The sequence below is a fragment of the Chelon labrosus genome, assembly GCF_963514085.1.
Source record: "Chelon labrosus genome assembly, chromosome: 10".
Taxonomy (NCBI): Eukaryota; Metazoa; Chordata; class Actinopteri; order Mugiliformes; family Mugilidae; genus Chelon; species Chelon labrosus.
The window spans coordinates 7,023,330-7,037,352 of record NC_140360.1 but is presented as its reverse complement, the minus strand read 5'-3'; the positions used below and the strand labels follow the sequence as shown (position 1 = coordinate 7,037,352).

The 14,023-nt window shown below is 43.8% G+C and overlaps 1 protein-coding gene across 1 annotated transcript in view; it reads right to left on the bottom strand.

The window, feature by feature from the left end:
• prkar2aa (protein kinase, cAMP-dependent, regulatory, type II, alpha A) overlaps window positions 1-14,023 on the bottom strand; it is a 49,301-nt gene that overhangs the window by 7,395 nt on the left and 27,883 nt on the right. Inside the window, exons 3-5 of the mRNA XM_084553441.1 lie at window positions 10,251-10,286; window positions 2,584-2,720; window positions 1,861-1,967 (exon numbers count right to left, since the gene is read on the bottom strand). Coding sequence (XP_084409567.1) covers window positions 1,861-1,967; window positions 2,584-2,720; window positions 10,251-10,286 — 280 coding nt within the window. The remainder of the gene's footprint in view (window positions 1-1,860; window positions 1,968-2,583; window positions 2,721-10,250; window positions 10,287-14,023) is intronic.

The following is a 14,023-nucleotide window of genomic DNA, read 5'->3' as shown; positions in this document are numbered from 1 at the left end:
AGACGACTAAATCCGTTTATAAATAATATGAAAGGCACAGAGATGTAAACATGTGGCTCAACGATGGAATAAACAATGTGTTTCTTTATCCTGCTTTTCTTTTTCTTTTCCCTTCATCCCTCCGTGTCACGCTCCACCCTCTTGGTGACATTAGCTACCCACCTACACTCTTTACAGGCCTAGGGAAAACCCCGGGATAGTATGCGACCAGGCTGGCGCGCTGCTTTTAAAGGTCATCACGAGTCTCGTGTGCGCGGAGCAGGGCTGAGATAGAGGAGCGTGTACGGTATGGAAAAGATAGCACACAAGTGGAGCTGAACCGCCGTGCTGAACTGATACGCGCCGTGAATAGAGGCTAGGGTGGGATAAACAGTGGCCAGGCACCGGGCAAACACTGGTAGGAGTGAGTGTTGTTTCTCTTTAGCAGCAGAGGTTAAAATTTAAAAAAAAGCAGACGGTAGCTTCAGCGCTCCTGCAGCTTAGCACTGTTCCGGTCCGATTAACCAAACCTGTCCTGTAAAGATCTGTGTACACACCGTTGGTTTACATTAGCAATATTAAAGGAGAACGACACACACAGCCTCAAGGCGTCCATAGGTGTTGTTATGCACGAATCAGGCATAACATTATGACCAGCTTCCTAATATTGTGCAGCTCTCCTGCCTCAAAAACAGTTGTGACTCATCAGAGAATGGACATGGGAACTTCTGAGGGTGTCCTGTGGTGTCTGGTAACAGAATATTGTCAGTGGGGGGCCTTTCAGGGGAGGGGCCTCTGTGGATCATCCCACAGATACTTGGTCAGTTTGGGATCTAGTGAATTTGGAGGCCAGGTCAACACCTTGTGCTGTTCTTCATGTTTTTGTTTTTTTTGTAGTTGTTCCTAAACCGTTTTTGTGTGTGTGTGTCTGTGTCAGGCTGCATCCTGCTGGGGATGGCTGCTGCCATCAAGGAGTGTCATTGCTATGGGGTGGGGGGGGTACCTGGTCTGGTCTGGTCTAGGTGGGTGCTACATGTCTAAGTAACATCCACATGAATGAATGCCAGGTCCGAAAGTTTCCCAGCAGAACACTGAATTGTCACAGGATGGTCAATGTTATTCACTTCTCCTGTCGGTGGTCATAATGTTGCGGCTGATCGGTGTATATCAGCACTAGTCCACTGCTGCCCCATCACTTAATAAATGCATATATTAAGAAAAAGGCAAAACTGTCTCACTCTTAGAATCCAGAGTTATAATAAAGCATGATTCTCTTCATCAAATCCTACATTTCCCACAAGCCTTTGCTTCTTCCTCTACTTGCAGCACTTCATGTGTTTTTGCCAATGAAGCAGGAATTCCTGAGAGTGGAGTCCAAGGGGTTTCCTGTGGAGTTGTCAGGAGCAGTGAGTGTGTGTGTGTGTGTGTGTGTGTGTTTGCGGGACAATATTATTTACTTCTCCTGTCAGTGGTCATAATATTGTGGCTGATAGGTGTATATAGACCGACATACAGTCCTAAACATGAACATTGTGCCAACACAAGGCCCCAGCTGGCCTTTTGCTTAAAGGCTAATTGTCAGATCAAACTGTGTGACATTTTTAATGCACCGTATTTTAAGATAATTTACAACAAAGCTCTTGTCTATAAAGCGTACATTAACATTACATCAAAATAAAACAACTAAACATCTGAGCTCACAACAACTTTATGGAAATATAATATAAACAGGGGCACCGTTCTTTAAAGCGACGCTGCTGCATAACGCTGCCATCTTTTTTCCTCTCTGCCATCCAAGCTTGTTAAATCACACGGGCTGCGTGCGTCTGAATACACAACCTGAACTGACCCGGGTTTAATGATCCAACGCAGGCCTCTTACCTCTCTATGACATAGAAGTTGTCTCCGTCGTCTCCCTGGTCGATGACGTGCTCCTGCGGCTGAACCCTCAGCTCAAACATGGCGTCCAGCACCTCTGAGAACTGCTCCTGGACGCGCGGGACAAAAGAAAAAGGATGTCAGATACAAATGAGGTGGAGAGGCGAGGAGCAGCAGACCCGAGTGTGTGAGTGTGTGTGTTATTTAAACAAGCAGCGCAAAATGCCATTTAACTCGAGTGAACGCTGTTCCTGAAGACGAGGGGAAATTTAATTATCCCAGCAGGGACGCCGTGTGAGAAGGTACACGAGGGGAAACGGGGAGTCCATCATAATGTCACAGGTTTATCAAAGCGGGGGCCAAGTCTTTAAACAGAAATGGGTTTTTAAATATGCCAAATAAATTCTAAGTGCACCGTCTTGGCCAAAACAAATAAATAAATCAAGCGTAGTGGCAACACACGGACGATTGTTGGATTCGCTTTCTGCCGAGACGAACAACTTATGCCCAAATATAGGAGGGTTTCAGCCAAGGAGTTTTATTAGAAATCAAAAGTAAAGCTTGTTTACAGAGAGTGTAATCACTCCAGAGAACTGTACAATCTCCGCCTCATCAAAACACTTGGGGTTCATTTTCCTTTCACACATCTGCATGTGACGTTCTCCTCCTACGCCAGCCACGTGCCTGAACGTGCGTCTTCCTGTGTGACGCGCGACATTTATTTACCTGATCTAGTGTTTTGAAGAGTAGGATGTCTCGGCAGGCCTCTTGCAGTCTGCAGCGCTGCTCGTCTGTTTTTGGGTGCACCACTCTGGGCTCGGTGTCCTCGTCGTCGTCGTCTGGGTTGAACGCCTCCGCGCACACTGCGGGACAGACGTGCAAATCAGCGTCACATATTTCCAAGAAGCAAAACGCAAACCAGGGCGACTTGACGTCTCTTGAAGACGTATCGACGCGCATCCAAGAAGCGGCGTCTTCAAGTAAACCTCACTTGTGACAGCTTTCTATGTCCACTTGTCGCGAAACAGGGCAGTGATTGTGAGTGCAGCCTTTTCCTTAAATATAAAACTATGAACAGACTGCAAATTAATCTGCAATTGCAAGTCGTCAGGCTGACGGTAGGTTGGTTGGAAGAGTCGTATCTTTATCAGTTTTTTTTCCAGACAAGCTCTCGACTAAGACTCTCTTGAGCAGATGCCAATCTAGCGGGGAGGCGCTGCTTTCGAGTACATTCTCAACATTTCCACTATGTACGCCAATCAGTAGTAGAGCATAATGAACGGCACGAGGCTCGGTGAATTTCAAATCTGTGGTTTAGGTCAATGTTCAGGCCTCCTGCAGTTCGTAGCATTCGCCTCACACACACACACACACACACACATACACACACACACAGACGCAGCGTGGCAGTAAGCGGAGAAGAGTTTATTCCCAAAAGAGGAACAATCTCATCATTTGTTTCAGCAGCTCAAACAGACGCAGCCAAGTGGGAGAAATGTTGTCCATTACGAGATAATGCAGAGGCCCGCGGCCGTACGTAGACACACGCTAAAAAAAACAGCCAACGTTAGTGGATTCATTTTCCTATTGTGTCCCGCTGACAAGAAAAGGGGCCCAGTGGAGAGACTTAATGGATGCAGCCGCGATGCATATTGCTAAAGATATGGTGCACATTTATACAGTGGAGGTAAACCGATCAGGCATAACATTATGACCTAATACTGTCTAGGTCTCCTTTGTGCCTCCAAAACAGTCGTGACTCATCAGAGAATGGACATGGGCCTTCTGAGGGTGTCCTGTGGTGGGCCTATGGGTTGAGGGGAGGGGCCTCTGTGGATCATCCCACAGATACTTGATCAGTTTGGGATCTAGTGAATTTGGAGGCCAGGTCAACACCTTGTGCTGTTCTTCATGTTTTTTTTCCAGTTGTTCCTAAAGTGTTTTTGTGTGTGTACCTGTGTCAGGCTGCATCCTGTTGCCATCAAGGAGTGTCATTGCTATGGGGTGGGGGTGCCTGGTCTGGTCTAGGTGGGTGCTACATGTCTAAGGGGCCGTCCACACGGAAACGCTTTTTGGTCTAAACGCAGATGTTTTGCATCGTTTTGGCCGATCGTCCACACGTATCCTGTAAACGCATAGCCCTAAAACGCACTTTTCTGAAACCGGGTCCCAGGGTGGAGAAATTCGCAAACGCAGCTCTTGCGTTTTCGTGTGGACGGCGAAAAACGCATACGGGCGTTTCGATGATGTCATCGCCACACCCCTCGAGCAGCCTTCCACCTCTTATATCCCGCGAGACGTCTCATAACAACATCAACAACAATGGCAGACTACATGCTCGTGTTCCTGCTGGAGAAGATATTGAGCCTATTAGGGTTACCAGGGCAAAATATAATTTCTCCTTGAGTTTGGTTTCTTCTAAAGCCGATTTGTAAACAGCGCTCAAGCTTTATGCGCATGCTCCGCCTCTTCCTCTCCGTTTTTGGTGAATTTCTGAAACTGAAACAGCGCCACCTATAGGCCTGGAATATGAAGTAGCCTTTTGCAGTCGTGTTGAGACGTCTCTGTGTGGACGCAGATATTCTTGAAACGATGCCAGGGTAAACGGAGAGGGAAAAGATCGTTTTCGTACGTGTGGACGAGGCCTAAGTAACATCCACATTAATGAATGCCAGGTCCAAAAGTTTCCCAACAGAACACTGATTGTCACAAGATGGTCAATGTTATTTACTTCTCCCGTCAGTGGTTTTAATGTTGTGGCTGATCAATGTTTTTCCATCAGAGTTCATACGTACGAAGAAAGGAGAAGACAGAGAAGAGCTGGAGAAAAGTAAAGCCGTACGCAGCATGTGACAACTGGAGGTAAAATATTGTGGCAATAACAAATATCACCAAAGACCATTTGTTTCTAAAGTGAAATATCTCTAAGTGAATTGAATCAAACCGTCACCTCGTGAGGCCGAATCGAATTGATTCAAGAAGTCGGCAGCAATATCCAGTCCCCTAGTCCGGGGTGTGTGCTACCAAGCCGGCAATATGTTGCCAAAGTTGCCTCGTCTCATCTGTACAACTGCACATGCAAATAACTCAATTTAATAATCCCCGAAGGAAAAATCTGTTTGTTTTATTGTTAAAATGAACAATTTTTGAATAATTTTGAATATTTATTTTAGTTTTGAACCATTTGTAAACGGTTAAAGAAGATTAAATAATAATAAAAATACAAAAACAGCATGTTTCCTTATTATGGCCACACTGAATCAATCTTTTGTAATTAACAGCATCATTAGGTAAAAGTCTAAACTGGTTTATCAATTTATAGATTTAGTGGTAAGTTAACAAAGGATTAACCGACATAAATGCAGAGTCTGCTATACAGATATGCATCATTGTGGTTTTCAGCGTTAGTGTGTGTGTGTGTGTGGAGCAGCTGACACACTCTGGCCACATGATACATAAAGCACAAACAGATATGTTTCCACACACAGCAGCAGAGATATTGCATCCACCTCATCTTGGTTAAATGTGTCTACACACACACGCACACACACACAGTGTAGGAAAAGGTAAGATGTTATAAAAGCACAGGCACAGTGAGAGGACGTTGTTGTATAACACGATACGAGGAGAAGCCCTGAAGTGACAAGATGACACACGCGCAGCGACATGCTCCGCAAAACACCAGAGGACAAAATCTGACGGGGTCATTTTAAAATTGTCACCGCGTGTCTGCATTTTCTCCGGCGTAGTAGAGAGACACACTCCACTTGTCGCGTGACATTTGACAAAAAATCTCCCGAGTGCATGTGCGTGCAGTCATGAGCGTAAAAAGTCTTATCTGGGAGCGGTCATACCAGTGATGTTTGGAGCAGCGTGACCTCTGTAGCGTCGGCGTGCTAATTCCTTCAGTGCAGCTCCACCGTTACGTTCAGTAAACTGAATAAAAGATCTGAAGGCTTTGACACCCTCTGTGTTGTAGTTAGCTATGCTAGCTACCAAGATACGGCTTTAAGCAAAGATGTCCAGCTGTCTTTGTGTGTGCCCCAGAGTACAGGCAGGTCCATCGTGCTTAGCTTAAGTTGCTGGAATCATATTTGTTTGTTTTCATCATGCTGCGGGAACCTCTTTCTAACCCTGGCAGGATGAGGGTGTAAGGAAATAAATACCGGCCAATAAACTACTTGTGAGTACTTGGTACGTGGTTAACTCAAAAACAGGGCTGCAAGTGATTATTGGACAAATAAATATTTATTCGTTTCTCTGATTGCAGCCAAACTAAATCAACTCAACGGCGCCCAGGTGGCGTGTTTGACTGTGTCGCCGATTCTCTTAAGCCTGACCAAACGATTGGATTGGGATTTGATTGGTGCTGCAGATCCTTGCAGGAATATAAGCATCTTTCAACGGAGCGACTGCAGACTGGCTTTCTTAAAACCTCCAGGCTAAGGGAGTCTAGGTTTTTATGAAACTCACATGTCTAGGGTCTGTTAACAAACCAGATACTCACATGTAACTGGAGAGACGCCCCCAAATGTTCCTAATAATAACTAAATTTGAAATGTATTGTCAGTAAATCCAACAAAGGTTCAAAAAAGGCAACTGGACTTGTAGATTTTTAGAGAAGACGTTTCACCACTCATCATCCGAGTAGCTTCTTCAGTTCTAGGGGACTGGTGGGAAGTTTGAGGTTTAAATAGGAACTCCTCCTGAAAAAACTTGCTTGTTATGCTAATAACCAGAAACTGGTGCAGCTAATTTCCATTAACGACTGGGTACTTACCTGTTGTTGAGGGGGGACTGTTTTTATCCCTGTCCTCTTCCCTATGAATGGTTCTCTAACGACTCTTGTCCATCTGAGGCTCCAGTGTCAAGGTGTGAATGAGATTGAAACTTCTTGGGGACAGAAGTTAAAACTGTATTGTAAATAGACGGCAGATTAAATCTCAGTCCACCTCCTCTGTTTAGTGAAGGTTTTTCCAGTCTGACATATTGTCAGTAAACTCAACATGTAGTCCAGATGACTTTGTTCTGGCTTTGGTTTTAGATGCACCGTGACCTGGATGATCATATTCTGCACTAAATTCTCAAGACATCTGTTGGGCTCACAGGAATATTTGCAGCGAGGGAGACGATGCTCAAAATTTTACATTCAATGAAAAGTCAAGATAAGAGTAACTTTATGTGAGAAGAAGAAAACCTTGCAAGTCTTCTTGTAAACTTCTGAACAGGAAATCATCCAGTTTATATTAGTAAAACAATAAAAAAAAAAATTTGATTTAAAAAATTCATGTTGTTTAACACATCCCTTTGTATTGCTCCAAAATAAATGCAGAGCTTTTTATCAAAATATGTTCTGAGTTACACTGCTATACTGCAAAAAAGACTTGAACTAAACAGTGTGGAGGGCCCAGTCGGCCTGGATTCGAACCCGGAACCTTCTTGCTGTGCTAACCACCACACCTGTGCCGCCCCCGTATTGGACAAAGTATTCAATGTGCTCGCCTGCTAAGGCACTGAAGTCTGAGAGATCACTTTGCTTCTGACGCACAGTGATGTCATGACAGCGCAGTAAAAGTAAATAAGTGATAAAGTTATTGCAGTATTTATATGTTTCATTTATATGAACTGGGTGCCTGTGGTGACACATTAAGTTACCGCTAATGTAATGTCCATAAACGGATACCTGAAGGCAGGGGACAGCCGGTGGGTTGAGAAATCGCGGCCAATGCAGATGGAACATTTTTGACGTACGATAGGAAATGCAGTTTACTTTGTCAGCGAATTTAGCATTTACCAATTTAATTTGTTAAAAATTCATCTATTGAAGAAGACATGCTCATTTTAGCTCGGGGGCCACACAGAGCCCAATTTGAACTCAAGCGGGCCGGACCAGAAACATAACTCCAGACTTTTTTCCATTTGTTTTAGTGCAAAGAAGAACAAGTAAATTAGGAGAATGTTTACATTTAATAAACTATCCTTAAAAAAAATAAAAAATTGTGGGTTAAAATAAGTGCAATTTGAACACATTGCTGTCTGCTGTTAAGCCCAGGGTCCCATTGTTGTGTTCTGTCCACTTCTCTTTCTAAAACAAGAGGACAAATTAGCAATAGAAGCTGTTTTCATTGAAAAATTCATGTTGAGGACCAGATTACACCCTCTGGCGGGCCGCTTTTGGCCCTCAGGCCGTATGTTTGACACCTGTGTCTTAGATGAAGAACTGCACGCATCTTCTTCGCTTGTCAGTGAGGTGACCGAGTCCCTTCACCGAGCCCTGCTGTCCACTCAGTCATGTGCAGAATAAAATCAGATCACAGTCTGATGGAATAAGGCCGAGTGTTATCCCAGTTTGTTTTTTCTGCCCGTAGTATTCTGTGTGACCCGTGACATTAAACTCTATTTGCCGTTAGCCGCCAGTAACTACAGGTGGTGCCAAACCATCCAGGAGTGCAATGTTCAGGATAGCCACTTACAGAATAACTAAAATCAGATAAAACATATGGGTTGTGCACCAGGTATCGGCGAAGGTAACGCAATTTAAAAGCCCTGCAATAAACGCTGCCACAATTTAAATGAATAGCACCTAAAAAAATAATTCAAAAAGCTTTTCTGTGATTTCATAATGTGGTGTTTTATAAGCTTCTGTTGGTGGCGATGCATTCGCAATATATCCGAGAGGCGTAGACAATATTTGCTGATATAAATATAAACAGGATTTATGCTGGATTGCACTGGTTTCAGGACAGTGTGCCGTTGTGACACTGTCCTGGACATTTGATCAATTATCTAAGGAATACTGTATAATAACACCAAAATAGGCACAACAACACAGAGAGCATTCACTGCTCTTTTTTTTTTTTTTTTTTTTTATAAAAATGTGGTGATGAAGGGATGTATTTTTCCCCTGATCTTACTTCCCTTGGGAGAAATTCAAATTCGGTACCCTAATAAAACACCCTTTGAACTCTTTTTCAGCGTAACTTTTGCGGTGACGTCTCTGGGAAACGTGCCGAGCGCCTCACACTGAAGCCGTCTTTGTTGTATCAACGCAACTTAAATAGTTTTTTTTATCTTTTTCTACAACGGCCGATTGTAGCAGCTGATCAGGTGACAGAACAACTCACGAGGTGTTGGCCCAGCGCACATAAAAACGGACTCGAGCCCCAGAAAACTCTTTTGCCTTGGGCTCAGTCATCCGGGTCAAGGTATATCCAAAAAAAATAAATAAAAAAACATTTAAGAAAGGCAACTGGGCTTGTAGAAGCTTGTCCACAAGTCCGGTTGCTTTTTCGGACATGCATGTTATATTGTAGACAAAAGGAGGACTGTGTTTTGTTTCTTCTATCAGCCTCCGAACTTAATTAAGGAGTAAACTGATAAAGACTCTCTCTTTTGTTCTTTAAATTCCAGCATGCTGGGAGGGAGGAGTAAATAGATGAAACAGTTTTTTGTTCCTGCTATTTTTTTTTGGCTTCAGTATAATTTCATTTATTTTCAAACATGGTGTCCTGTGTGCATTTATTTTTTTTTTTTTAATTATAAAATAGTTTATTCGACCGGACAGCAGGGCTATACTTATTCCACTTTTATGTGTGACAAATGTGTCTTATCAGCTGTCCAGGTTGAGTATTACTGAGTAACTGATCTATAAAAAACACATTATAGTGATTTATTATTATTTTTTTTTTACTACCTATTGGAACTGATCTCTTGGCCTCGGCCAGTAGCGCTTCTTGTGACCAGCAATCAGTGATCGGCTGCAAGAACGCTGATCGGAGCACCGCTACCATTCGCCGACCATGTCACAGCGACGAGAATCTCCGTGCAACTAAAAGTCACGGCTACAAAATAAGGTTTAAAATAACAAAAAAGAGGCAAGAAAACGAGAGCAGGTTCAACAGTGACGGTGGGACAGCAGTAAAAAGATAAACATCAGCTGACACACCCAGAGGCTAATCAAAGTGCAGCGCTCTGTGACGGCTGACGACATTCAATCACTCGTATGTAAACACTAGGCGGGCACATCGGAGCGTGAGAAAACAAGAGCGCCGTCCACACAGGACCGCAGACGCCAACGCAGAGACAATGCAGGTACAAAAAAAACCCCAAACACACCACAGGGGAGCTCCTCAACGCCGTGCTGTGAACGCAGGCCACACGCAAACAACGCGCTCGTTTTCAAAACACCGCTTAAACACAGCTCTGACGCTGAAAGCCAGACGTAAAGCAGCCAGGCTACTATTAGGCCTCAATAGAGTCTCTCATGCATGACACACAATAACTGCAGGTGAGCCACTTAGGTGGTGATGTATGCGATGTCGTCCCTGGTGTGGATTACGCTTAGACCTGACGTCAAACGCACACGCCAGTGAACTCACACTCGCACATCTTACCTGACACTCTCCTGTTGAATCTGCTGGGCGGTGGAGCTGTGGACACACAAGAGAGAGAGAGAGAGAGAAGAGAAATTAATGTTTTATAACGTGACATTCATTTAAAAAAAATAAATAAAAACAATAAAACGTCCGTAACAATAACTGGGGAGGATCAGACAATGAGTTAGAGTGACAGCCAGCACTGGAGAGAGAGAGAGAGAGAGAGAGAGCGATAGAGACAAGATAAAGGAAACAAGAGGTGATAAGATAAGAAGTAGGACACGCTCAAAGACGCAGCAGGTGGACAAGAAGTAATGCAGAGAGACAGGGCGCAACCAGGAGAGATGTGAGATGCTGAGAGATGAACCGAGAAAGCAGGAGAGAGTATTTTCAGATCACATATGTTCACTCACAATTTCCCTCTCGCACAAATTTTTTTTTAAAAAAAAGCAGTAATTTCTTTAATGACTGAAAATTAAAAGGTAATAAAAGACAAAACATTATCACAGTCCATCGGTGGAGGGAGGTGCCCACTTGAAAACCCCAATGACATGCTGCATACTGCTGTTGTTTAGGCCAGGTTCCTGATGTCTTCATATTGCTTGGTAGCTATGGTTAGCTGCTGAGTGGGCCATACAAGCCAGCAGCGTTACGTTAGCTCATATTTCACAATGTTCGAATTATCTTCTGCTGCTCTGTGGGCCTACAAGCTAGCAGCATTTACTTAGTTCATTTAGATTGTAGGTTAAGCTAGCCAGCAGTGTTTGGTTAGCTTATATTTCACAAGGTTTGAGTTAGCGTCTGCTGCTGAGGGGCCGTACAAGCCAGCAGCATTTACTTAGTTAATTTAGATTGTAGGTTAAGCGTCATATCACATGACTATAGGTTTATCAGGGTTTCTCAGTTGGACAGGGCCTCTAAATGTGTTTTGCCTTTGATTTTGGCAAAAGGGATTGTAACACCTAATCCTGTGTATTAATGAATACAGCGCTTCTCTACCTACTGGTACTCAAAGCACTTTACCGTCACGTCACACGTCTACATTCACACACCAGTACCAAGCACTGGGAGCAACTCGAGGATCAGTGTTATGCGCAAGGACACTTCTGTATGCGGTGCATGTACTGGGGATCAAACCAGCGAACCCTCTGGTTAACTGAGCTAACAGCCGCCCATAATCATGCAATATTAATCATACAAAGCCTGGAGCCAGACTGATGCGAGAGTATTGACAAATAACTTAAATAGAGCTGCCAAAAGGCGTGTTTACGAGTTTAAATGGAATAATGTATTAGGAGAGACAAAGAATCAGAGTGTGCATTAAATTACTTTACATTACATGTGACTGTCTGAACCAGCAACACATTTTTATTTTTTTTCCCCAAACGTCGACAGGTTTCTGTTTTCATCCGAGGTCCGTGGGTTGTTTATGTTTTGATCTGTCGAGCGGTGCCACCTTCAAGCTGTCGCCACGCAACGTTCGGATGCACAGATGCTGTCGGGACACTGTTAACGTTCACAAGTGATGTGAGAGCTCCTTTAAAAGTCTGCATCCAAGGACCCACAACAGCAGGCGTCTGCCCGCTACCGGAGCGTCTGCTTAAGCACAACATGGAACCAGTCGAGCTGTTGAGCACCTAACCCTAATCCCTCTGCAGATCTAGACAGGCTGCTTAGCTCGTTATGAATGCAAACACTGTGGCACCGAGTGTGTCCATATTCATAGTAATGCTCAAAAGAGGTGCTTAGGAGGGCTGGGGGCTATGTAGAGTCAATGTGATTAATCAAACGCTTCGAAAGATATGAAAAGAATTAGAAACAAAATTAAAAAAGCATTAGTCTAGTTTTGGTCTGCCTCTGTCTCTGGGGTCCTTCCGAGTCCCTAGCACATCAGAGATTAAAGGTGGGAACTGAAAACCGCTTCTGACTTTGAAGTGCTTCTACTTTTGAGGATCCATCAGAATTATCTGCCTCTGACGCGATCAATTCCTCTAAATGATGCTCCCGCTCCCGCTCCCGCTCACGACATGACGTCACACTCCAAGGCTTGGCTGCATTTCACTAAACCAGATGAAAACCATGCTATTGGCAATCAGCGCAAGGTTCTGATTTCATGCAAGCATCGCTGCCAGTTAACTTCCTCAACTATAAGGGGGTGAGGCGTTTGCTACGTGCACCCAAAGGGGCTGGACGCTTCTAAGCCTTCGTCCAAAGCTGCTCACTTTTCACTGACATGGAAATGGTTTGTTTTCCAGTGTCTAACATGGAAGAAACTGCTTAACTTAACCATGAACGTAAGATGTACAGTATGTTCATTCAGGGAAAGCATTAAATGTGACCGATTTGACTTACATGATTACGATAAAACAATTGCCTATAGAGTCACCAGCTTTAATTTAAATTTAAAATATGCCTCAGAAGTTTACAACAAATTTTTTGACCGATACCGTACTAAAACAGCTCAGATATAACCACTAATTACACCACTTCATGGCAGCATACGACACCTATAGTCAAAGAATCCAGAGCTACAATATATAACCAATGACAATATATAAACAATGCAGAATAGGCCCCGCCCCCTTCATGTTACTGTTGGTTACTGTGGTATAAAATGCTAACGTACACTCAAGAGTCAATTTTTGAGAAGATTAGTTATAAAAACAGGATGTGACATCAAGATGATAGCCAACAGTTGCCAACGACAACAGCTGAGGATGTTGTATGTACTGTATGTAAATGCACACACAGGTTACACCAGAATACAAGAAGTCTAACGATTATTAATATTAGAAAACATTCCCAGTGGGTTCAACATTTGCCAGTTTACGATGCCTCACATTTTATCGACACGACAACATTAAAGCGGACGCAGGAAATGCATTCTGTGCCAAGCAGAGGATGTTTCTAGGAAATCGGCTGTAATCAAGTTTAATTTCTAGCCGCGATTTCGGCGCTGTGCCCCCGACATATCCATCAGAGTAAAGGCAGTCTGGAAAACCACTGCTGGAAATTAATATGGATCAGGCCTAATAAAGTGCCATGTCAGGAGAGGAAGAACTGCAGCCATGGGTGAGAGATGAAAGTAGTGGTTGGCATGGATCGTACAGTAAGTGTGGTTGAGTTGTCATTTGTAATACGCAAAGTGCGTGTGCAGCATGTCCTCGCGAGTGTGTGAGGCTGCGTGTTAAGTGTCTTTCATTTACGCACACAGAGGGTGAGGTCAGGGACCTAAACACCTGCTCTCTCACGCCAACTTTCTAATGGTCAAGGTTCAAGGCTGGCACACACACAGCGCGCGTCCTTTGCTACCTTATTACCATCCTGTCAGAGCCCATTAGATCTAGACTGTGAAGAAAGGAGCCTGGGGGAGACCTCACACATATACACCATCTTCCCCGCGGTCACCTGGGGAGGTGGACAGAATTTCACACTCTTTCTATCGCTCAAATGATAACACGAGAGGACGGTCTCAGTTACCGGTGCTTTAAAATCTATCGCATTTACAACAGTTTGTCTTGTTATTTCATTTTAAGTCTAGTAACTGGTTGAAAGAAATTGGGTTTTTAATGGTACACCACACAGAGAAATTGCATTTCTCTTTGTATGAAAGTGTTAACTCCAACATACACACCAGATATTCAGACTCTTCTGGCAACTGCTTAATCTGAAATGTCCTACACATTTGGGCAGTGACCCACCAAGCAGTTTGGTTCCAGTGAAAGGCCTGAAAGCAGCAGCATTATAGATTTAAACACTAAATAAATCCAGTCGGGACCTTGTGAATCAGA